Below are 27,985 nucleotides of genomic sequence, written 5' to 3' on the forward strand. Positions count from 1 at the left end.
AACAGATTATATAACCCACTGGATAAAACAGGAATCTATGAATCAATACTGATATAAATAGAGGAAGAGAATACAGCTTTTCTTTATAGTAGAATGTCAACAGATGAATATAGAAGAGATGATAGAATTAAAAAATAACCACTTGGTAACCATCATTTTAATAATTAATTCAGCCAAGAAACATCAATGTATGTTAAAACTAATGGGTAGAATATTTACATAATTAAAAACACCTCCCCACAAAATACTTATAGGTTGCAAAGTAAAAAAGGGTAGCTTCACAGAAGAGAAACTTGGCAGATACTACTCTAATCAAGTGTTCACAGTTAACATCACTAGTAATGGGACAAATAAAAATTGTGTACCGCTTAATAGGATACAAGAAGAACACAACATCACTCGTATAATATTCCTTTCAAAAAATATATAACCTGAATCTGTTCATGAGAAAACATCAGACAAACCAAAATTGAGGAACATTACCCAAGTAAATGGCCTAAAATCTTTTTAAATGTCATGGTCATAAAAGTCAAGGAAAGACTGAGGAATTATTTCAGACTGACATAATAGAGACATGGCCACTAAATGCAATGTGTGACGCTGGATGGAATTCTTCAGTATACTTGAAACTTATTGGATTTCATTAACCAATGCTACCATTAAAAAAAAAAAAAAAAGACATTGAGACAGTTGGAGAAACTTAATGTGGTGTGTAAATTAGATGGCAATAATGTGTCAATGTTAACTTTCTAATTTTGACAGTCCTAATGTGGTTATAAAAGAGAATACTCTTATTTGTAGAAAATATGCACTAATTTATTAAGGCGTGATAAGAGATAATTTTTCTAATTTACTCTCAAATGATAAAAGGGTAAAAGCGCTTGTACTCGTTCTGCAATATTTCTATAAGTTTGAAAATATTTCAAAGGAAAAAGATATAAAATGCTCAAGAAGTAAATTCATAGAGTACTGGAAGAAAGTAGCAGCATTCCAAACCATGACTCTTCCACAAGGCAACCTGTCCAGTCTCTTATTCTGTGGAAATAAAGGTTAATGCGGTGACATCAACACAGAGTTTAAACCATGTATTTATGACAACTGACATATTTCACAACGAGGTCAAAGGCTGTCTCACAGCAAAAACCGTAAGGTAGCTAATTTGTTGAGACTGAGTTTTAAATAACAAGTGTTTCTATCAATATCACGAATATACTACACAGAATAACTATACGATTGGGCTGACTTCAGAGAAGACCTCTCATGCAAATTAACTTTCCAGATAACTTCAGCATATGCTTATTGTTTTTAATTGTCAAAAACAACTTTTGAAAATTTAACTATTTTGGATAGGAATATATCCTCGTTTCTCTGGTTTCTGACTAGGTATGTAATGAAAATAACGATAACACTTTCTGAAAGATTGAGGAACATTATGAACATCGGCAAGATGCTGAGGTTTATAGAACTGTCCTATATCATATAATCCTATATCATAATACTTTTTAAATTTTAATGTCAACTTTTAATTTTTTTTCTGCCTTTCCTCTTCCTATAAGGCAGAACTGTGTCTTCCAGTAGCATCACTAAATTATAATAATCTACTATGGATTTGGAAACTGGTTCATCGTGATATAGAATGCCACACAAAACAAAAGTAAACAGTTTCTGAATGAGGCCTATGGATTTTTCCTATGCATAAAACATAGAATACTGTAGGCATCAGATATTTTTCTAAGTTATTAAGATTTTTTATGTTAATTTTTAGATTATTGTTTTGCTATTATAAATTGATACTGCTGAACAAATGAGGCACTACTTTTCAATTTTAAAGCGAGACACTGATTTATTTTTCCAGAAAGAAGGTTGGAATTCACATATCCAATCACAGGAAATAAGACTTTGTGTGTAAAAAAAAAAAAGCCAAAGTCCATCTAACTCGTGAAATTATTCTAATGTTAGGTGAGCAATATAAAATTATAGTCCTTTGCTATATGACCAATCACACTTGGATTTATAGTAACATAATATATATTACTCTACACTGTAATATACTATGAATACTAATGTCTTTGGACCTATAGTAATGTTATGAAGGCTGTTTGCTTTGTGGCTCTATTTTTTTAAATTATTCTATAAACAAAGCACAGGAGAGTTAATTATAGTAGCATAGCAAATATAATTTTTTTAAAAACTTGATAATACAAGAATAAGATAACTAACAAAATAGAAAGAGAGAGAGAGAGAGAGAGAGAAGGTGACAGTACCATAAATCTGCTAAATTTCTCTTCTCTCATTGTCCAAAGCCAAGAGTCACTATCTAAAGTTTATTTATCAAATAACAAAGTATATTATTTCAAGTTTTTTTAATAACCATTAGAAAAGAAAACAAAGTGTTAAAGGTGGTTATTGCTAAGGACTGAGACTGAAGCAAGGTTGGGGAAAGTAAAACAGGAACTTTTACTTTTCATTTTAGAGCTTGTTTTTTTTTTTAAAAAAAATAGTATGCAGGTTTCACTTTAATTTTTTAAAAAAGGCATGAGGAAGGGGTAGAGGAGAAAAGGAAAGGAAAGATGGTATTATTTCCTCCAAGAAATTTTCCATGACCACCTTGGGGCCTCTTTCTCTGTGTTCTCAGAGAAGGAATCATGGGAGAGTTATCAGAGCATTTATTACAAGGTACTACGTTTCCGTGCTTAGCTGTCTGACTAACCATAGATTAAAATCTCCTTGAAGACGAGGGTCATATCTTACTTACATTTGTATCCCCACTATATAACAAGTACGATAACTAAGAGAGCAATAAATAGCTGCTGAATGAATGAACAACATGTGAATGATGGTCACAGAACAAAACTGATGTCAATTTCTCATTTGGAAAACAGCATTAAAAAAAAAAAAACCACCAAAAAATAATAAAATGAACATCAACATTTATAGTTGTGTCATGCTAACTATATGTAACCAAAAAAAATATGTAACCAAAAAAAATCATTTTGAAAAGAAGCTTTTGATGAATTCTTAGAAAAAATTAATAGAAATCTAAAAAGCAAACAAAGGAATGAAAAAAGCCAACTTTGCCTTTCCCATTTGCTTTCTATCAGAGGCCCTTTTCGCCACCTTCACTGAGTAGTCTAAACTCAGTATCAAATATGGGCTGACTTGCAAAAGCCAGCACGTACTGTGCCTGTTCAGAATATTTTTCAGATTAGTGAATTTATTTATGTATAAACAACTTTTCGAGTCTATTCAAGTGGCTCCACAGAGTAATTCCACATGACAACTTTTTTCTACCATCAAAATCTACTTATATTAAAAAGAAAACCATAGTTTAAAAACAAGCACTGAGAAGTTATGGTTTCCAAGGCTACAGGGGACAGCTTAATGTTGACACATCAAAACTGGAATGTCTAACACACTTCGAATAAGTATATTTTTTCTCGGAGCAATTATAAAACTTTCTTGTTCTGTCTGTTCTGTATAAAAACAGATCTATAATAATAGATTATCATATAAGGAATCACTAAGTTAGACATTCATTTTTAGCCTTGAACAATGCAACATTTGAAATTAGTTATTTCACCAGTTTTGCTGTTCAGCTCCAAAGTTTGAAGAAGTGTCAGGATTACATGGCCCTTTGATCAAAAAAAAAAAAAAAAAAAAAACCAACAAAAAAAACCCACCAGAATGGAATAAATTGTGATGAGGCCTAAAGAGTATAAATGACCTTCATTAAGCATATAAATCCTACTGAAGCAATGTATCCTGTTAAAAACAGCATAGAGCAGAAGAGGCCTCAAGCTTCTGGAGGGTGCCAAGAAAGTGTTGTACAACCTTGGGCTAGTTATTAAACCTCCCCTAAGCCTCAATTTCCACATTTGCTTATTGTGCCGTGTTGTTGAAAGGATAAAATAGGATAATAAAATATGTACAACACCTAGCACAATATTTGCACACAATGGGCACTCAAAAAAAAAAAAAAAAAAAAAGCTAGCACTGAGGATATAAGAAGGCATCTATATAACAATGCAAGGTTAATAAAGCTAAGTGTTCAGGGCACAGAATGCTTGTTAAGTGCAATAAGGGTACAGGAAATGAAGCAAAATCCAAGAAGGTTCCTAGAGCAGAGGAATGTGATCTACATCTGGAAGAATTTATTTAACATGTCAGGCAAGCATTCCCTACCTTTCTGCATGCTGATACATGGTGTAATCTTCTGTTCGTGGTACTGCCTGACAAACTCCCATTTACTCTTTTTATTAATTTAACACCTACCATGTGCTAGCGAATAGGTTCAGCATCAGAGGCTATAATAGAGAACAAGATAAACCACACTCTGTCCCTACAAATCCATTGGGGGAAACAGAGTAACTAAATAGGCAATTACGTCATGATGTGAAGTTTTATAACAGAAGATGGCAAGGTACTTCCTTTCTCTACTCTACCAATATCCACCCCAAAATGAAAATATGACTGAGCATGCTAAGGCCAAGATTTAGATTTAGGTTAAGGTAGGAGGCTCCCTTAGGCCTGAACCACCTGCTTCAACCCAGCCTTTTGCCAGAGAGCTGCCCTGATTGCACTCTTCCTTTGGGCATCTACTCATAAAGCAACACTCTGATTTTCATTCTGCTATCGCTTATTTTGTGCAGAGCCCCTGCCAGACAGATAGGGAAGAGAGGGTGACTGACAAAGCAGCACAAGGCCTTACTAATAGCAGGTTCTCAAAAAAAGATTTGTTGCTAAATGAACAGGACAAACAAACAGAGACTCATGGACATGGACTATAGACTAGTGGTTACCAGTGGGTATGGGTTCGGGGAAGAGCAGGGAGGCAGACGAGATAAAAGAGGTCAAATATAGGGAGTAGATGGAGGGTGAAGTGGGTAAAGGAGATCAAATGTATGGTAGCTGAAGGAAACTGGACTTTCGGTGGTAAACACACAATAGAATATATAGATGTCAAATTATAATGTACACATGAAAATTATATAATTGTATTAACCAGTGTTACCCCAATAAACTTAATAAAAAAATAAAATAAAATGTAAAAAAAAAAGAAATAGATTTGTTGTTAGTGACATTTTATTTCAAATGATCAACCAGCATTCTTTTCTTAGATTACTAGATTACTAAACCCTGTACTTAATTCACTTTACAATTCTCAACTGTAAAGTTTATCACACAGCACGCTCCATTACTGATTCATATGGACAATATATAGTAAAATTCCCAATTTTAAGTTTCTATACACATTCTCACAATCACATAATAACTATTTGATAATCAAAAATGTTAGAAAACCCATAGACCCAATATAATAACAAGAAAAACATCAGACATCTCAATAAAGAGATATTCTACAAAATACCTGACCAGCAATCGTCAAAACTAGCAAAGCTGTCAACAACAAAAAGAAGTCTGAGAAAATGTAACAGCAAAATGAAACTTCTAGAAACATGATGACTAAATGTTAATATGGGATCCAGGTTGGGATCCTGGAGGAAGACATCTAAATGAAGTATGAACTTCAGTTAATAACAATATGTCAATATTGGTTCACTAATTAGAACAAATGTATCATTGTAAGATAATAGAAAACATACGGTTGGTCTCTGCCCCTGGTTCCTGGCACAGAGTGCCTAAAAACCTTGCAATTATGTAAATGATAAAAGCACTAAGAGCATCTTTTGTTCTAATATTTGGTCTTTGACCCTGGTTTCTAATGCAGAGTTCCTAAATCCCTTGGAATTCCCTGGGTGATAGCGGTGTCTTTTGTTCTCTTGAGGTGACTCTTGGTACCTCCTGGATGAGAGCTGGTCACCAGAAAGACCAAGCCATGATAAGAAGCTTGAAAATTTTAGTCTTCAGTCAGAGTTAATAACTGATCATACCTACGTGATGAAGCCTCCATAAAAATCCCCATAATGTAGTGTTTGGAGAGCTTCTAGGTTGCTGAACACATGCTGCTACTGGGAGAATGGCACACCAGGAGAGAACATGGAAGCTCCACATCCCTTCCCACATAACTTGCTTTCACATTCATTCCACCTGAATTTTCATTTGTACTCTTTATCATATCCTCTTATAATAAACTAGTAAACAGTAAGTAAACTGTTTTCCTGAGTTCAGTGAGCCACTCTAACAAACTGATCTAACCCACGGAGCGGGGTTGTAGAAACCTCTGATTTATAAACCTCTGATTTATAGCCAGTTGGTCTGAAGCAGAGGTGACAACCTGGACTTGAGACTCACGTCTAAAGTGGGAAGCAGTCTCATGGGACTAAGCTTAACCTGTGAGATCTGATGCTATCTCCAGGTAGATAGTGTCAGAATTGAGTTAAATTGTAGAACACCTAGCTGGTGTCACAGAATTTCTTGGTGTGAGTAAAGAACCAACACGTCTAGCGTCAGAAGTGTTGTGAGTGTGATCGCAGTGTGAGAGTAAAGGACAAGCATAAGAGGAAGACTGAGTTTTTCCTACTCGACCACACTAATGTAAGACATTAAGAATAGGGGAAACACTGCAGGGTATATGGGAACCCTCTGTACTATCTTACGATGTTTCTGTAAAGCATTTTGTAAAATAACAATAGATATTTTCAAAATTGAAAACAAAATAAAGCTGATTTTTTTCATAACATCAGACTCAGGATGTTTATAATACTGTTCTAAAAAAATAATACCTAAAATACTTAACAGAAATTAGCCAACGAAACCTGAAAAAATAGTTTTTATTTAAACAAAGAATATATTTTCAAAAAAAAAAAAACTACCAGATTATTATCTAGCCTAACAAAAACAAAACACCATCCCTTGCAAGATCAACAATCCTGTATTTTTGCCACCGAGTCCTTTCCCAGGGGATTTATTTGACAAAATGCTCTTTTAATATATCAACTTAATCCTCCTCCACAAATTTTTTAAAATAATGTCACAGTTCAAACTTAAAGGTCTTGAAAACTGAACAAAGTTGGCTGTCTCAAATTCTAATGCTGAGAAAAAGTAAGACATCTGGAAAGTTGTTTTGTGCCAAGTACACCGAGGTAAGCATAGGTAGCAGAACCCAACTGAGTCCTTCCTCCTCGGAAGCTCAACCGCAATTATTTACACCATTATTTTGGCAGTTTAGATTTACACATACATACACCACTTACCCAAACTCTAAAATTCCATGAAAGCAATAACTACATTTCTACTTTTTTGTACCCAAAGTACCTCATGTGAAACTCTGTAGAATGATGAATTGCCAGCATAATAAAATGGAAATAACCAGTTTAATCACAGACGTTTTAAATAAGGTGAAATTCACATAGCATACAACTATTTTAAATTGTATAATTTCGTGGCATTAAGTGCATTCGCAATGTTGTGCAACTACCACATAATCATAGACTCTCTATTAGAGATAACTGAGTTCAACTTTCTCCCTCTCTGCCCATTTCTTCAATAGCTAATGAATATCAATTCCCTTCCTTCTTTACTATATACACAGCAGGTCCTTGAATAACATCATTTTGTTCAACGTCATTTCATTATAAATTTGATGCGATAACTCTTGTTTATATCAACTAGCCTAGGGTTAAATTGGTTTTGTTATAGGTCAATCATTGTTTCCCTTTAAGTCAAAGAAACTATTGACGACATCAAGGACTTACTATACTGTTTTTCTCCTTATAGCACTCTGTAATTAAATTAGAGGTGATGACAGCAGGCAGATACACACTCCAGGGAAAGAGAGCTCACCTTGTCCTCTAAAGGAACACTTCCACTGAACACTTCTAATTGCTTAAAAGTACCTTCTTACATTGAGTCAACATATGCCTTCCTTTGGCTTCCACTGGACTCACATGATGCTACCCTCCAGTATTCACAAGCTACAAATGTCAGGCCAGTTATTGGAAGCCTCGGTTTCCTCATCTGTAAAAATGAGGGCTGTTGTGAGAAATAAATAAGATCTCGCATGACTCAAGTGGGGCTCATGTGTTTTCTCCTACACCCTGCATAATACTGTCTTCCTTCAACTCACTGCCGCTTTCTAGACCACTGCTCTCCAGTTCCCTTTATCGTACAAACTGATCATGCCACTTTCCCTTCCTGCTGCTGTGATTCATAGCACCTGACTCATCACCACTACTCTGCCATTGTTCTTGATGACTTCTACATCCACGTAAAAGATCCATCTAATACTCAATTTCTCAGTTCTTGACCTGTACCTAGTTCAGTCGCTTACTCTCTTACTTTAAATCATAATTAATAACTGTAGCAGTTTACAAACTTCAATCTCAAGCATCCCAACCTCTGACCACCACTCTCCACATTTCTGGATTACGTCACTCCAAAACTTTGTCCTCACCATCAGAACTTCCAATTCAATGATACTACCTTTTTTTTTTTTTTCACTGACCATTATGTTCTTCATGTCCTCACTTCTCTCCTTATCCAGCTTAGATTCTATGCTCCATCACTATATATCATTCCTATGGCCTTCTATTTTTCCCCCTTGAGCTCACCTGGCAAAATCCTAATTCTGGTTCGATTCAACTCATCACCTTCTCCACCTTTGCACCCAAGTGGCTGAATACAGCTGGAGAAATATACTCAGCATTATGAATGGTCTCCCTTAAATTTATAGCCAAAGTATGGTCCATGGATGAGAAAGATCAGGAGAGTTACAAACGCAAATTCCCAGGCCTCTCTCCAGACCTAATGAATATACCAAGCCCTCCAGCTTATTTCTATGCAGGCTAATATTTGAGAATTACTGGGCCTAATTAATTCACTCACTCATTCTCCAAGATGACTATTTTAAACTTTCTCTTTTTTCTTCAAACTTTATACAATCCTTCTACCTTCCTGACAGGCTGATGACGCTACTGAAAAACGGAAACAATTAGAGAACTTATTCATTCTCCCATCATCAAATTTACCAAGTGATTCTGTATCTGTACCCAATATACTCTGTTTTCCCCAGATATACAACCCTTCTTCCTAAGGCCAAACCATCCACCTGTACAATGAATTCCACTGTCTTTCACTTAACTAAGGTTTTTGTGCCTGCTATTATCCCTCTTTTTCTCATGCATCTACAAGTTTTCCTTCAACACAAGAATATGCTAAATACCTTCCATCTCAAAACAAAAAACAGTTCTCTTAACCCCTCATTTCCCTCCAGCTTTAGTACCATTTCCCTATTCCTCTGTACAGAAAAACTTCACAAGAGTAGTGTATACTTCTTTTGTCTTCATTTCCTCACTCCAAATCTCTCCTTAACCTACTTCTACAACACCACTAAAATTGCTCTTATGTCACTAGTGATTCCAAGTTGCTAAATTCAGCATTCAATTCTTAGTCCTCACCTTACTCAACCAATGAACAAGGATTTGATTCAGTTGATCACTCCCTTGAACATACTTAATTTACTTGGCTCTGGAACACCATATTGTCCTAGATTTTCCCCTACCTCATTAGCTGACCCTTCTCTGCTATATCTTCCTCCTCTTAAATGTTGGAGAACCTTGAGAAAAACCTGGAAAGTAGAGGGATGGAAGCCATTCTTCCAGTAACAGTGACAAGCTCTCGCTGGTGTGAGATATTGCAGTAGCCAGTTTCTTCATTCACGTGTCTCCTGGATGTGGGATGGCTGTTTCACCAGCAGCAGTTTTGTGATCAGTGGATCACAATTCTGGTGGGCTGACCTTGAAGACTAGTGGTAGGGTGTCCAGGAAGCCTAGTAACAGACTTCAAACTTCTATTCCTCCAGCCCTCTAATGATTCTGTAAATACCCGATTCTCTGTATTAAATCTCTTTCTGATAAAAATATCTAGAGTGGTTTAATGTTTTCTACAGTGAAACTTGACTGATATAATTCCCAAATTCACATCTCTGGCACCAGTTGACTCCTGAAATCAAAATTCCATATCCAACTGCTTTCTCAGCACCTTCACCTGCATAACTAATACATATCTCAAGCTTAACATGTCCCAACTATATCCTTGATTCCCTATTACCTGCTCCTCCTTCCTCCCAGGAATCTCACACCATTTATTTTCATAAACACTACCACAATTTACCTAGTTGCTCAGATTTAATACTTAGAAGTTATCCTTAAGTCTAATTTCTCTCACATACCCACGTTTAAACCATTAGCAAGTCTGGTTAGCTCTCTCTTCAAAATATATCAGGAATCTAACTGCTTCTCTTCATTTACCTCAACTGCTACCAGACCAGCCTAAGTCACTTTCATCTCTACCTAAATACTATAATAATCTGTTAACTATTCTCTCTGTTGCCTCTCTCCCCATCCCCCACCAGTCTCGTCGCCATGCCAGAGTTATTTTCTTTAAATACAAATTAGATCACATCACTCCCTTGCTCAAAACCCTCTAACATCTTCCCATCATACTGAGAAAAAATCTAAAACTCCATACAATCTGGCCTCTGCCAACTTGGCTCACTATTCTCAAACTAGACTAACTTCTTTACCGTTCTTGCAACAAACCAAGCTCACTCTCACCTCAGGGCTTTTATACTGGTTATTTGCACACTCTAGGATGTTCTGCCTACAGATAGTCACACCATGTGCTGCCTTATCTTTTTCAAGTGTTTGCTCAAATATTTTCTTCTCAGTGAGGTCTGCCCTGACTTTCCTATCTAAAACAATTCATCCTACCATCCTCAGTACTTTCTATCCCCCTCAGTATTATCATTATTCTATCCACAGGAACGCTATACCTACATACTTTTCCTCTTCCAAATTACATCTCTTCAAAAAGAGCCAAATTCTACAGATTGTGGGTGGTAGCATAGGAGAAATGAAAGGAAATGAAGTCAAAAAGTCTGGCTGGCTGGCTGGCTGGCTTTGTCAACCTTAGTCAAGTCAATTCTCCTTTCTGGATCTGTTTCCTCATTAGCAAAATAAGGATAACAAAGAATAGCATCAATCTCACAGATCTGCTTTGAAGATTAAATGCGATAAAGCATGTAAAGGATTTATCTGACAGGCAGTACATTTTACTATTACCCAATAACTGTTTGCCAAATTAATTAAATAACTGTTTAAAGATAGCAACTATATTCCCAAAGTCCTCTCTTCTCTAAGCTAAATATCCTATATTCCCAAATAGTTTTTATATAACTGTTTTAAAACCCCATATCATCCTGGCCATCTCCCCTAGCTCCTTCTAATCAAAGTAAGCTGGGACTCAAATTAAACAGAATATTCCAAATATGATCTAATGAACACAAAGTCCAGGAAGACTATTACTTCCCTTGACCTGGATACTATATTTGAATTAATAAAACATAAGATAATCTTAGCTCCCTTTTGAAAGCTATGGAGTCAATTTCTGGGCTTATACTGAATTTTTCATACATTTAAATCCCCAGATGTTCTCCCCATCAACCGTTTAAAAGTCAGTTCTACTCCAAGATTCATATCTGACACTATCAGTAGAATCAATGAATCTCTGAGATAGAAAAATCAGTGCTACTGTGGAAAAGTCATTTTACCTTTATGGTGTTAGCGTGCTTCTTGCAGTCAGAATTTACAGATGGGAGCTTGAAAAGACAGATATCAACTAAGGAAAAATCATGTGTCCAATTACTTCACACACTATATTGGAGAATAGAAACAAAAGAAATCTGTGGTAAAAGAGTTTCAGAGAAACTCCTCAGTGACAAATCTAAAGACCTTAGTTAACACCTTCAACAGGGGGAGGCAGAGGTGGGGGTGTGTTAAGCATACTTTGGATGGCTCTAGGTGAAGGCCTATTATGAAAGCCTCCACTGTGCAAGGGCCACAAAACCCTTTGAGAAATGCCTGGCCCGTTTTATATATACTCAAGTGCGCCACCAAAGATATTTTATTGGAGATAAAATGGGTGCTGTTAGGTAGGCTCAAGGGGAAAAAGGAATGTCACAGCAAATTCTTCCACATGAGATAGAGAAATATATGGGAAAGGCCTTTGTCATCTGACAGATTTGGACTTTGAATAACACACTAGCTCAACTTTTCCAAGCTGCAGTTTGCTTACCAGTAAAACGCAATTAAAATAGTAGCAGGCTATTGTGACTATTATAAAAAAGTGCATGTTAGGTTTTTAGCATTTAAATGCCTTTCATATTTTACATACTCAAATATTATTTTCCTTTCCTACTACCTGTACAGGCATAGTAAAGGATGAGATTCTGACTTATTCCTACAACATCAAGAAAATATTTAGAAATTATTTTTATCTTCTCAACAAAGTGAGACCCCTTACTTGCTGTATCTGTTCATCTGTCCAGCTAGAATATAAGTCCCCAAAATAAGAATCTGGCTTCTCACTTTAATAGAGTACTTCCAGTCATAAAGAATCAACTGTAGTAATGAGGTTATTACAATGTCCACTCTCCTAACATATAAACACACTGAGTTTCAAATTCTCTTCAAAGGTAAAACATCCCACACTTTGAATTAAGTTTACTTCAAAGGCCAGGTGATATCCTGATAAGCATAATACATTAATTCTCCTAAAATCTCTGATAAGTTCTCTTAATAAAACAGCATGTAAAAATCAACTTATGGGTGGAGAAGGTATTTAAGGCAACTGGTTATTTTTACTGGCAGAGACATCAGGGCAAAATCACTAAACCTTGGAAAGCTGCCTTGGAACATGCCTGGCACCAGTGGGAACGTAGAAGTTACAAGGTGGCTACGAGGGGCGTGATGGTAAAGCCTTAATTTGCAGTGACATCTTCAACAAAGTAGTCTTAGCAAAGTAACCCTGTGAACTCAAGCCAGAATTGAAAGACAGGGGCAGGGAAAGAGAATATCTTTTAGGCAGAAGAGTACTCATATACTTAACTACCCTCAAAAGATGCTCTTCACTTCTTTACGCTGATTTTATGCACTTCTTGCGCCATTCCAACATTTGAAAATTAACTACTGCTCCAAGCCAGGAGTTCTGAACACTGTTTTGGGGGAGGGCTCATTTAATTTACCCACTATCCCTTACTCCCTGTTAACATTCAGTACACTAGAGAAACAGACTTAGTGGCATGAATAGCCTAGGAAAGGTCCCAGTTAAAGACTATGAGATCTATCAATAACTCATCACTACCAGTTAACTTAATAATTTGGAGTTAATTTACCATACAATGCCTTTACATGACTTTTATTAGCAAGTGCTCTGTCTAAAATTACTCAGCTATTTTATATTAAAAATATACTGGAATCGTGGGGGAACATATCCAAGGTTAATATTAAATTATCTTTAGAAAGGTTATTAAAGATCTATCATTTAAAAAATTCCTCCAGAAACCTACCTATTATTGTTATTATCCAATCAGATTAAATTAGTAAATGTATTTTACCCATTCATTTACTAATTTAATCATTCATTCATTTAACAAATATTTACAGAGTATGTACTCTGAGCCAGATTGTTGCTATATGCTGGGGACAAAATTGTAAACTAGAGATACAAATTCCCTAAATTTTTATAGTTTCTGTTCTCCATTCTCATTCTGAGAAACATTTTAAAAGCAAAAAGTGTCTCAAATACTTTGCTTTAGCTTACGCAAAGTACTACGACTTCATTATAGGAAACATCTTATCCAAGAAGATTTTATAATATAACAATAATTCTGTAACTAAAATACTAGAGTGGTTTTGGTACTTAATTAGAAAATATGCTGTCAATTACTGAAATGATTAAGCAAATTATAAAATAAAACTATATGCACTGTTTCAGCAATAAATTTTAAAATCTAGAGAAAACAGATGGTTTCCTTGCAAAAAATAAATTGCCAAGAATAAATTACATTCTGTAGGAAAATATGGACAGAGCAATTAGCTCTAAAGGTATTTATCATTATAAAGACACTCTGACTTAGATGAGTTAATAGCTAAATTCTAACAAACCTTTAAAGAATGGAAAATTCCTAAAATTATTTAATATGTTTCCACTGCTGCTGCTAATGCTGATGCTAATAGCTAACATATATATTGCTAACTATATTCAGGCACTGTACTAAGCACTTCATATTAATTCATTTAATCCTCCAAACAACCCAATGAAGTAGATGCTATTATTATCAATTTACAGATTAGGATCATAGAAAAAGATGAAAAACTTCACAATTCAATTTTAAGATCTTAGGAAAAAATGGTTACCTACCCTGCCCCACTCTCTGCAAAGAAAAGCAACTACTACAAATACTATACATCAGTCTCACTTATAGTGATGAGCAAAAGGATAACCTTAGCTAACTAGTAATGCAATATCAGGAAACCTAAATACCTTATTGCAACTATAAATTAAAGGAGGAAAAATTCAGCATCCATTACTAATAAAAACATTAAATAAATAGGAAAACTACTTAAATATTTTCCAAAATTAACAGAAAATATTCTGAACAGGAAAACGCTGAACATTTTCTATTAAAATAAGAACTGGACTAGAATATTCACTGTTTTTAAAAGTAATGCCCATTACTTTCAACATTATTTTTAAAGTTCTATAAGGTTTACTAAATGCAGTAAAAGTAGAAAATCAGTACAAACACTGGAGAAGAAGAGATAGACTTATTCTTTTTGTTTAATGGCAATGATGTATGCCAAGAAAATCAAAGAGTTTTCCTTAAAAGATAATAACGACAAGATGATTTGATATAATCACTGAATATAAGATTTTCTTAAAATTATAGCTTTTCTCTATAATAGTAATAAAGACAGAAATGGAAATGAAAAAATATATTTTATACAAAATAGTGTAAAAAATATAGCATACTCAAGAACAAATTTAATGGAACTATAAAAATCTTATTGAAGGAACGAAATTTGAATAAATATAAGACATACCGTGTGTTGGATGGGAATAAAAATGACAGCTCTTCCAATATGTAAGAAGCCAATGAATATAAAAATTCCCATTAGAATTCCAGAAAAGTTTTTTAAAAATAGGATAAAATAACCTTAAGGTTCATATGGAAGAATAAAGTTCTGAGAATAGCCAAAAATGGTATGAAAAAGACTAGTAAAAGAGGGCAACTTGTCTTACTTGATATTAGAACATATCAAAAAACCACTGTAATTAAATCAATCTGAAATTGGCAAAGGAAAAGACATAAAGATCAAAGCAAAAAAAAAAAAAAATCCAGAAATGGATCCTGGTATAATGTGAGTTTTTATATATGACAAAGGTAGTATTTAATTCAGTGGGAAAAGGAAGCAGTACAATTAGATGTTCATCTGTGAAGAAAATTAATCTCTATCACACCATATATAAATATCTACATAATATATTTAAGATTAATCCTGAATTGTATTAAAGATTTAATTTCAAAGGCAAAATAATACTAATCTTGAAAGAAAACTTAGAAATATATGTAGAACAAAGATGTAAGAGAGATTTCTTAAGACAAGACCAAGGATCCAGAAGATATAAAATAAAAAATAGAATTTATGACATAACAAATATAAACTTTTTGTATTAGGTATACTAAGTCAAAATATAATTGATAGTCTTGGAAAAAATATCAAAGACCCCTAAAAACTTATGAAAAAATATTTAAGCAACTCAATAAAAATGTTGATAAAGTACATAAATATCAAATTCACGGAATACACTATATGGCTAACAAACTCAAGCCAAGATGTTCACTTTCATTTGCAGCTCAGACTAAGCACCTATACTGAGGCTAATGAAAATTAAAGTAACAATGAAAATTAAAGTAAAATCTGATTATCATCAGATTAATAAAAATCATCCACAAAAAAATGATGATACTCATTGCCAGCAGGGATTCAGGGTAAGGAGTGATGGCCACACATTCTCTGTACTCTTTAGGAAAACTATCTTAGCTCTTAAAATTAAAATATATATACCCTTTGACTCAGAAATCCCACTCTTGAGAATTTAATTCACAGAAATAAAAACATCATAAACATATACAGATATTTACTTCTGTACTGTGCATAGTGGCAAAATGGACAAACAAAAAACTAGAGCCAGAGTAAATATTAAATGCCCATCAACAGGATAATGGTTGAAAAATATGGTAGACCCCCACCATGGATTACTGTAAAACCACAGAGTGAATTGAAGAGATTAGTATATGGAATGTTGAATAAGAAAAACAAGGTGAAGAGTCATTTATATAATATCCACTCCAATTCTGTAAAACAGTAATTTAAACTCTTAACATACATACACATAATGTATAAATGCACAAAGTGATATCTATGGCATATACATAGAGACCATGAGAAAAAATACACACAGATACACATGGGTGAATGGGTAACCCGGAGTCATGTGGACAGGTGTTCTGTATTTCTGACTACTATAATAAAATACCACAGACTGGGTGGGTTATAAACAGAAATTTATTCCTCACAGTTCTGGAGGATGGAAGTCCAAGATCAAGGCACCAGCATGGTCGATGTCGACGAGAACCTGCTTCCTGGTTCACAGTCGTCTTTTCACTATAACTTTACATGATGGAAGGAGCCGTGATCTCCCGGGGCCTCTTTTATAAGGGCACTAATTCCATTCATGAGGGCTCTGCCCTCATGACCCGATCATTTCCCAAAGGCCCCCAGCTTGAAATACCATCACATTGGGGATTAGGTTTCAGTATATGGATTGGGGGGAGGGGGAGGGTGACAAGCATTCGGGCTTTGGGGCAGTACAGTGGTAGAGAAGAGTTTAAGGAAGAAGACAAGCCAAAAAGTAAAAATGGGGGGTGAGGGAGAACACACCTAAAATTACTCCAGTATTTTGTTTAAATTCTATTTTTGTAAATATATGCATGTGTGTCTTTATGTGTATGCATACATATGTGTGTATGTACAGAGAAAGAGAATAAAATGTGCTATTACACATAAATACCAATTTTGTTTCATCAAAACTTACATTAAATACCAAAACTTTTCATTCTAAATTTGAATTGAAAACCTTTCTAAAATTTATCACACATCATTGCTTTCTTATATAAGCTCTGACAATCACAACTGTATATTTTACTGATAATTTGATATCAACATGGTCTAACGAAAGAAAAGCACATGCAACGCCTGGCCTCCCTTTATTTAAACCTGCTTGAACACTTATTTATCCTACGGTGCTAAGCAAGTCCTTTCACTTTCTAAGCCTTAGTTTCCTCATCTACGAAATGGAAATAACATTAGTAAAAACTAATACAGTGCGCTCAATAATTCTCATTATTAACTTCAGTTATGAACTGCAACGTGGAGATGTGCTTGGGGAAAAGACTGACTGCTCATACAAAGAGGTAAGCTCTGCTTTCTTACTCAGTCTCTCTTTACAGTTGGAATACCATGCCCCCCACACCGCCCTCCTTTTACATGAAGTAGTAAGAGAGGGCTGTTTGTGAATCCAAACGTAGCGACTATAAAGGTAGGACAGTAGCTGATACTATTTATCACTCAGTTATATTCCAGAATCAAAGAGTAAATCACAAAGCAAACTATCAGCTTTCACTTTTCCTTGCCATCAGTATGTCTACCTTAACAGCAATCCTCTTAATTCCCCTTCTAATTTATTATAAATGAGCACAGAGACACTAGGTTAAGAGTCTAGTCTCTACTGTGAATAAGAAAGTATGTTTTTTTAGTACATAAATTTTGCTTTCAGCTGGGTTTTTAGCTATATTCTGTATACATGCAATTACCACTTAGGAAGAGATTATGAGGCGGGGAAAGGAAAAAACTCTCCCTGCAACCCAAAAGTTGGTTATCACATCTAAAATTTAAAGGTTATAGATAGACAGTTATACCTCATACATCTCATCCCATCCGTTTTCTAAATATCGCCCTAAAAATAATTTATTTGATGTAAGCATTTCCCTTTTAAAATTGAAGTTTATATAAGAAAAATATTTTCTGTCAAAGTAGGTTGGCTAAGAGGACAGGATTTGCCTCCAGACGGTCAGATAAAGATATTCCAGAAAAAAAAAATCTATATAAGGAATCAAATTAAAAGTCACAAAATCCTGAAATCTCACCAGATGTTATGTAGAGGGCAGTGGCAGAAAGAAAAAAAGAAGCTGAAGGTTCACGTATCTGATTACATTTTCAACACTTTGGATAATGGCCTGGAAATATTTTATAACTCTCATTTTTCCAGACACAAAGCAATAACAGGAACAACAAAACCATAGTCCTCTGTAACCTGAACAACAGTTCAATTTGCAGATAATAAACGCTTACTATATGTGACATACATTGTGATAGGGCTAATACAAAGATCTATAAAACAAGGATTCTTGCCTAAAGGAGCTCTCAGTTTGGGGTGCTGAGAAGAAAGAGAATCAGACAATGAAGAACTAATTATAACACAGTAAGTTCTCAATAAATGCTAGCTATTAATTGCACAGGCAGTGGTTGGAGGACTTGAAATAAGGACACTAGTTCCTATGAAGTGTTTAGAACAATGTGTTTTAAATACATTTGCTCAAAGATTTCTAAACCCAATGAGTGACAAAACCGATGTACCTTTTAAAAAGTAACTCTGGCAGCAATGTGGAAGATGAATTATACTAGAGCAGTGTAAAAAATTATAAAGCAGTAATATGTACTGGTAAAGAACAAGGGCTCTGGAGCTAGACTGGGTTTGAATACAGGCCAACACTAACTAGTTGTGTGACCTTGAGTAAGCTACTTAACTGCTTTGTGCCTCAAGTTCTTCATCTGTAAATAAGAACAGGAATAGTTCTTACCAGAGAGGATTATTTTGAGAATGAAGAGAGTTAATTAATGTAAAACATTTAGAATACTTCCTGGCACAAAGTAAGTACTCAACAAATAATAGCATTAATTGCAAGAAGGAAAATCTAGTAGTAGAGAGATTAGTTAGGAGGTCAAGAAATAGTCCAGGAAAATACAAGGTGAGAACAAAGAGGGGTATGTTCTCTTGGGTGCCTGAGATAATGACAATACTACTAAACAAACCAGGGAAAAGAAAATGAAGAGGAGAATTAAGTCAGTGAGTGTAACTCTGGATATGTTAAGGTTGAGGTTCCTACAGAACATGAAACTATAAATGTCTAAGAGTCATTGGAAAACACAGATCAGAAATCTAAAAGAGTCAGGAACCTGAGATATAGATTTGAGAGTTGCTAAGATGTGGACGTGTTGGTTGATGCTGTGGTAATGGAAGAGCATACTCAAGAAGAAAGAGTATTGCAAAAGAGTCCGAGGATCCACAAGAATTAGGGCCCTTGGATCACACCAGGATCCACAAGAACTCCAATAAAACCTAGAACTATCAATAAAATAGAAAGAGAGGAGAAAATGTAACCATATGAAATAATACCTTCCTTCAAGAAGTTTTCAATGTCACTAGAATGGCAAGAAAGAAAAATTGTGTTGAAAATTGGAAAAGCTAGTGGTAACATAAAAAACACTGACATAAAGGAGAAAGTGAATTCCAAGATGAGAGAAGTAAAAGGGAAAATGAAAACTATTATACACTGAATGTCTAGTACAGCAACTGTCCTACGATCTTTCAAGTATTTTACCTTATTTAATTCTCATAATATTCCTGAGACAAATATTATCTCCATTTTACAAAAGTAGCTTGAGGCAACCAAAGTTAAGTAACTTGACCAACGTTTTGCATCCAGTAATGGGCATATGGCAGTTTTAGGACTGGAATCTAGGTGGAAGGCCCATGATATCCCCACCATACTTGCGCTCATTAAACTGGCTAACGTAGGACATGTCGAAGGGGGAAGAAAAATAATAATAATAATAAAAACTATACTAGAAGAAAATCAGAATTATTTTAACTTATCTCACTACAACAGAGCAACCTTTTTGAGAAAGTATGAAAGGAAAAAAAAAAGTTTTTAAACATCAAAAATAATCTTTCAATCTCAGAGAACAGGTTGGATTACAGACACCTCCTTGCTTCCAGTCTCATCCCTCAAGTCCATTTCCCGCTGTCACCATGGTTAGTATTCTAAATTGCACACCTGACCATGTCATTCCTCCCCTCCTTATTATCTTTCAATAACTCCCTAATCACTCAATAACTCCCTAATCACCAATAGGATAAAAAACAAAAACAAAAAAATCAACAGTACCAAAAAGAGAAAGCTATCTAATAAGTCTAGAAATTCCTTAACCTAGAAGGAATAACAGAGAAGAAAAAAGTTAACTCCTAAAAATAAATGCTCACTTGTAATTTATAACCCTACTTTTCTCACTTCAAACCTAAAATAAATGCCAGTTAAAGAGCAACACTGACACCTTGTGGTGAACATCCTATATTAAAGTATCAAATGAACAATGAGTAAAGTGGCTCCTAATTAAATGTCTGCTTCCGTGAAAACTAACCCTTAACCCAGGGATTTCCAAGGGTTAAAGAAGCAAAACTTTAATTACCATCACACGCACCGAACCTAAATTTGTAAAGAGCTGCTATTACTTTGGCAACTGAAGTTAGCCTAAAGTCTTAACGATTGGTGCAAAAAATCTGAATAAAACCTCCGGTCATTGTTTTCCTACTAAATTGTACAACACATCTATTTATCTGACGGTGTTTTAACACCCTGGGCTTACATACTCCAAAATCTCTGCCTTAGTCAAGATTTCCTATTTTCCTATGACATTCACACATAAAAAGTGGAAAGACTATATGCATACTAATGGCACAACACACTGAAAGCTATTAAAACTAGAATATACTCTCAAAAATCAGAATCAGGAGACCTGGGTTCTAATCCTGACTCCAAATGGCACTGAGAATTTTGTGAAGTTAAAAGAGATTTTAAAGAATTGAATCAATCAATCAATCAATAATTCAGACTCTGTTTTCACATAAAATTACAGATCAAGAAGTAACAATTTCATCTACGGCCATGCCTAATCTCGTCTGATCTCGGAAGCTAAGCAGTGTCGGGCTTGGTTAGTCCTTGGATGGGAGACCACCTAAGAATACCAGGTGCTGAAGGCGTTTAAAAAAAAAGTAACAATTTCAAAAATCAAGAAAGCATCAGGAAAAGAAAAGGTATATTTTTCAAAACTGATTCACTCAGAACAATGTTGTCTGAGTTAAAGAGGAAAACTATGAGCAAAATTGATAGGCACGAAATTTGTTTCCCAGTGAGCACTTTACATGTCTCGACAAAAACTGTAGGAAAGAACTTTTGATTGAGCAAATAGATGATGGTGACTCTATTCATGTCTGAGAAAATCATTGAGAACATTCCATTTTACTCATTAACTTTGACAAGTACAAGCTGAAGTTCCTAGTTCCAGAGCAACTCTCTGGGTTATAGCAATTTGGATGATAAAAGACACTTGATCTGGTTCAGAAAAGCATATCTGTGTTACCAGCTATAAATGATTTACCCAGTGGTGATGAGAAGCCCACTGTTAATAAGGCAATTCAAATTGTTGACACATCTAAGGAATCTGAAAGGCACCCTAAAAATAATACTCCCAAGATCAATGATAAATAATTGAGCAACTACCAAAGTCATCCCAGAGTCATCTCACTGACTCTGTATTCCCTTTTCTTTTAATTCTACTTGTTTCTCTAATAAGATCACACAATCTTATACTTGGAAAATATCTTTAAAGTAATACTATCTATACCTTCATTTTACTGAGGAAAAACAAGTCAAGAAATACTAGTGGCTTACTCATATTTCAAACTATTTCTGTACATTCTTCTTTCAAATACTTAAAATTTAATGCAGTCCCAAACTGAACAAGTTCAATAATGTATTATATATTTTGACACCTCCTGTTTTCTCCACCATCTGCTTATTAAATCCTGTTCATTCTGTAAATAGTCCAAGAAGTCAAAGCCAAAGTACCTCTCAGATAAGAATCAAAAGTCATCAAATGTGTGTGGTTACTTCAGTTGAAAATCATGGTCTCTTAAGAGCAATTTATTCAGTCCATGTGACCAAACTCTCTATCATCATATCTTAATAAGATTTAAGATTTGCAAAGGAAAAGCTCATTTCATAATGTTTATAAAACAAACAATCATCCAATTGGACAAGAGTCCAATCATCCTTCTGGATTCTTCCTCTAGTAGATAAATAAAGGACGTCTAATGGTCTGAAATTCATGATGTGTTACATAAACATTACAAAAATACTGCCAAAATCAAATTTCAATGAACCATCTATCTAAGAAGATTGAACATAGGCTGAATGTCACTGTTAACTTTATTTTGAATTGCATTTATTTTGGTAACCTGCCTCCTGGGAAAATGTCCTTGATGATCAACCACTACACTGAAAATTAAAACCAAATTTTGAAATCTTTCAAAATTAAGCCCAGACATTATGAAAATACAGAGCTGAGGCAGTTAAGCCTTTAGGCATGAGATTCACGCTAAGCTCCTTTGCCTTGCCAAACATGATTCTTTTAAAAGATGAACAGCAGGTCAAAACTCTAAACCATATCTGGGACTATTGGAGGGCATTTCTAATAATGCTATAATTGTTAAGACTTTGATAAGTCTAAATTTTGTACCTCTGCTTGATGCTCTTTATAATGCAGAAGACCAGAAACAGCTCATGTCCCTGTTTTAAGATCACTGGCTACCAATCATTCTCTCTCACTGTCCAGAGAGAGGAAATTGCTTTCCAAAGGCTTTGTGAAAGAGATAAACTTAAATCATTGTAGCTACAAAATTTATGAAGCACTCACTAAAAAATGCCAAGCCTGAATAACAGCTTCTAAAGCTTCCATAATTTGTAACACCGAAATGTCACAAACTCAAAATGAGGAAAATTCTTTAGAAAATGCAGGAAGACTCTGAGAAGCATCTTACCGCAGCAAAGAGAAAACATCATAAGAATTGCGAACACAGTTCTGATCCACCTGAAGAAGAATATTCTTCTGAGCATTTGAATAACCCTGAAAGATATTAATCAACAAGTTAATCGAAGTGAAACAAAATAAAATATGTGCAAAAATTAATCGTAATGTTTGTCTTTTTAAAATTATGATTTATAAACACTTCAGTAAATTCGACTTGTTAAGAGATTCCAAAAAGCACAACTTCCATATAAGTAAAGTTTAACCTTTCAGGCAAGTGAACTTAAAAAAAAAAACATAGTGTTTCTCATTTTGTAGTGAACTCATTTTGCAGTGAACCAGAAAAGCTCCAGAAATCTTTTTAACATATGTGAATGAAGAGTATTAACAATATTTTAAATATGCCTAGCATCACTGTAATGCTTTTATGGGGAAAAAGGCATTTCAAGTTCTAATTAGGAATAGCAGAAACAAATATTTCCACTCAGTGGTATAATGATACTGGGAGCAGGGATGGTTTCTAAAGAGAATACAGTATAATTCCATAAGAACAGAACAGGCATCTGTCATTTAAGAAAGGTCAAGAACATAGTAGTTAAGAAAAAGAGACTCTAGACCCAGACTACCTGGATTACAATTTAAGTCCTTAATATACTAGCTCTGTAATCTTGAGCAAAGCATCTAAGCTCTCAGTTTAACCTTGATTTCTTCATCTATAATATGGAGAGGATAATACTATCTACCTCACAAATTATTGTGGGAATTAAAAGTTAATATTCTTAAAGTAAAAGGTCTGTAATAAGTACAATCTAGATGTTTGCTATGTTAATATAAGCATTTTTTAAAGTTACATTGCTACAGACATTAAAACATTAACCCATTATCTCAAAAAAAGTTATTAGAATATGATGAACAACTTTAAGTTATTAAATTTGACACTTAGATGAATCAGACAAACTACTTGAAAAACTACAACATGCTAAAATTGAAAATGAAACAATATCTGATTAATCCTATATCTTTTTTTAAGTGAATAAGTAATTGAAAAGTTGCCTACAAAAAAAGTCTATGTCCAGATGGTTTCACTGATGAATCCTATCAAACATTTAAGAAATAACATCTATTTGACACAAACTCCTTCATAAAATTGAGAAAGGAAGAATTTTCAATTCATAAGACTAACATTACTGATACTAAAACTTGACAAAGACATATCTCTCTTACACACACAATTACAGACCAATATCCCTTATGAACACAGACAGAAAAATCCTTGGCAAAATATTAGCAAATTGAACCAGCAATCCATTACAAGAATAAAACAAAAACATGTCATTTTTAATTGAATTTAAGAATGCAAGGTTGGCTTAGCATTTAAAAATCAAGGGGACAAATATATAACACAATCATTATAAATATATCTTGATGGGCACACAATTAAAAAGATGTTACTTGTGACAACAGCAACACAAAGGGGGGGAACAGAGCTATATATAAAAGAAAAGCTTTTATATAATATTAAAACTAAGTTTTTATTAATTTGAACTAGATTGTTATGAATTAATATGTTAATTGTAACCCCCAGGGCAATCACTAAGAAAATAATGAAAAGGTGCACAGTAAAAGAAATGAGAAATGAATCATATGTTACATGAGAAAACCTATAACACAAAAGAAGGTAGTAACAGAAAAAAATGAGGAACAAAAGATAAGAAAACAAATAGAAAAATGGCAGAACTTCTGTATCTGTAATTACACTGAATAAATGGATTAAACACTGTAATTAAAAGGCAGAGTTTGGCAGAATGGATTTTTTTTTAAGCAATCCACTACATGCTGTCTATAAAAGATGCACTTTAGAACCAATAATAGGTTGAAAATGAACGAATGGAAAGATATCCCATGTAAGCAGGAAACAAAAGAGAGCTGGAGTGGCTATACCAATATCAGGCAAATAAACTATAAGATAAAAATATGTTACAAGACACAAAGCAGGACATTATATAATGAAAAAAGAGTCAAGAAGATAGAAATGATTATAAACATATATGTACCTAACAACATATAACAAAATATATGAAGCAAAAACTGTCAAAACTAAAGGGGAAATAGTTGGAGACATGAAAATCTCATTTTCAACAGAGGGTAGCACAACCATACAACAGATAAACAAGGATATAGAAGACGTGAACAATATTATAAATCAACCAGACCTAAGAGATGTATACGGAATGTTCTACCCAACAAAAGCCATATACACACACCTCTTTCAAGTGCAAATGGAACATTCCTCAGTATAAACCATCGGTTCAGCCACAAAATAAGCTTCAAAAAATTTTTAAAAACTGAAATCATACAAAGTATCCTCTCTGACCATAATGGAATGAAAACTAAAAATCAATAGTTTTGGAAAATTTGTAAACTGCAAAGCAAATAACACACTATTAAACTGAGTGAATTAAAGAACAAATCACAAGTATGTCAACTATTAAATACTTTTACATGAATAAAACTGAAAACACAACATATCAAAACATATGGAATGCAGTGTAAAAGTGCTCAGTGAAATTCACAACTGCAAACATCTACGTTAAAAAAAAAGGACCTCAAATCAATAACCTAAACTTCCACCTTAAGCCACTAGAAAAATAAGAATAAACTAAACCAAAAGCAAGAAGGAAGGAAATAATAAAAATCAGAGCAGAGATACATGAAATAGGGAATATAAAAACAATAGATAAAATCAACAAAACCAAGTTAGTTCTTTGAAAAGATCGACAAAATTGACTATGCTCTCACCAAGAAAACAAAAGAGAAGACTCAAATAACTAAAATCAGGAGTGAAAATAGGCATATTATCAGCAACCTTACAGAAATAAAAAATATTATAGAAGAATACTATGAATAATTGAATGCCAACAAATCAGATAATCTAGATAAAATGGAAACTCCTAGAAACACAAAAACTCCCCAAAATGACTCAAGAAGAAAGAGAAAATCTGAACAGACCTATAAATTGACTAGAGATTAGCTAAGCTTCTACATGGTATTGTTGCTTCATCATCCATTTTATCTGGCCAAGCAGCCTACAAGGACTTTAAACTAGCATTAGACCTCTCATGGAAGTGCACCCCCTAGATAGCAACCCACAGAGTCTCAAATATACATTCTCGACATGACTAGTGATCAACAGTCTCCCCTCCTTCCCATGGAGACTACCAAAACCCTGCTCTTTTGGTTTGAATTGACTGATCCAGCCCTGGCCTGGGAAGCCCAAAGCACTCCACCCACACGTACTAATCAAGGCACATACCTAGGTCCTGCCTCGGCCTGCACTCTGCCTTGACTTCCCCGTGTGGCCCTTTGAGGCATGTCCTGTAATTCCTCCAGGACCTGTGAGTAATAAACTTCTCTATTTCAATTTCTCTTGTGGTCTGCTGTTCAACTATGGCTCATTATCTGCCACCCTACGCTTCACTTAACAAATATTAATTTAACAAAGTCATCACATCAGTAAAAAGGTAATCATAAAACTTCCAGGAAAAAAAAAACTCAGGACAACATGATTTGACTGCTGAATTCTACCAATCATTTAAAAATAAATAAATAACACCAATCCTTCTCAAAGTCTGCCCAAAAATGAAAGAGGAAGAAATATTTAACTTATTCTATGAGGCCAGTATTACACGGATACCAAAGCCAGACAATAACATCACAAGAAAATTATAGACCAATATCCCTTATGAATACAGATGTAAAAATCTCCAATAAAATATTAGCAAAGCTAATCCAGCAGCAGCAGCACATTAAAAGGCTTGTACAACCTGATCCAGCAATTCCAATTCTGGGTATTTATCCAAAAAAATTAACAGCAAAGACTTAAAGAGATATTTTTTACATCTTTGTTCATAGCAGTATTATTCACAATAGTCAACAGATGGAAGCAACAGATGAATGCATGAACAAAATGTGTATATTCACGCAATGGAATATTTAGCCTTAAAAAGGAAAGAAATTTTGACACATGCTCTAATATGAGTGACTGCTGAGGACATTATGTTTAGTAAAAGAAACCAGTGACAAAAGGACAGATGCTGTATGATTCCATTTATATGTGGTACCTAAAGTAGTCAAATTCATAGAAATAGAAAGTAGAAGTGTCAGGAGCTTGGGGAGATGGGGAGTTATTGCTTAATAGGTAGAGAGTTTCAGTTTTATAAGATGAAAAGAGTTCTAGAGATGGACAGCGGTGATGGTTGCACAACAATATGAACAGATTTAATATCACTAACCTGTACACTTAAAATGTTACAATGGAGTCTAATCAAGTACTGTATACTTGAAACTAATTAAAATAAATAAATTTAAAAAATAAATAAAATAAAAGTTACGTAGAAAATTTTATATTGTGTGTCTTTTACCATAATAAAAAATAATTTTAAAAAAATTATACACCAGGAACAAGTGAGATTTATCCAAGATATGTAAGGGTGGTTCAATAAATGAAAATCAATCAATGTAATACAACAAACTGGAGGAGTCACACTTCTCAATTTCAAAACTTACTACAAAGCCAACAGTAATCAAAACAGCATGGTACTGGCATAAAGACAGACATGTCGTTCGATGGACTAGAACTGAGAATCCATAAATTAACTCATACATCTATAGTCAATTGATTTTAGATAAAAGTGCCAAGACTATTCAATGGGAAAAGAATAGTGTTTTCAACAAATGATGCCAAAACAACTGGCTAGCCACACGCAAAAGAATGAAGTTGGGTCCATCTCTAACACCATATACAAAAATTACCTCAAAATGGATCAAAGACTACTTTTAAAAGCTAAAACCATAAAACTATTAGAAGAAAACACAGGGATACATCTATATACCCACAGATTTGTCAATGGATTCTTAGATATGACACCAAAAGCATGAATAACAAAAGAAATAATAGATAAATTGAACTTCATCAAAATTAAAAACACTTTGTGCATTAAAAGACACTCTAAAGAAAGTGAAAAAACCATCCACAAAATGGGAGAAACATATTTGCAAATCATATATCTGATAAAGGCCTAATATCCAGAATACCCAAAGAAATCTGACAACTCAAACAATAAGAAGGCAAACAACCCAATTAAAAAATGGGCAAAGAACTTAAAGAGACATTTCTCCAAAAAAGATATACAAAT

At 34.3% G+C, this 27,985-nt stretch overlaps 1 protein-coding gene across 2 annotated transcripts in view; it reads right to left on the bottom strand.

The window, feature by feature from the left end:
- Positions 1 to 27,985, bottom strand: part of UVRAG (UV radiation resistance associated) — a 263,690-nt gene that overhangs the window by 171,997 nt on the left and 63,708 nt on the right. For both annotated transcript variants that reach the window (XM_023535521.1, XM_011368399.2), the window contains one exon: positions 22,804 to 22,889. In XM_023535521.1, the coding sequence (XP_023391289.1) occupies positions 22,804 to 22,889 (86 nt within the window). The remainder of the gene's footprint in view (positions 1 to 22,803; positions 22,890 to 27,985) is intronic.

Source organism: Pteropus vampyrus, unplaced genomic scaffold (assembly GCF_000151845.1).
Source record: "Pteropus vampyrus isolate Shadow unplaced genomic scaffold, Pvam_2.0 Scaffold141, whole genome shotgun sequence".
NCBI classification, from domain to species: domain Eukaryota; kingdom Metazoa; phylum Chordata; class Mammalia; order Chiroptera; family Pteropodidae; genus Pteropus; species Pteropus vampyrus.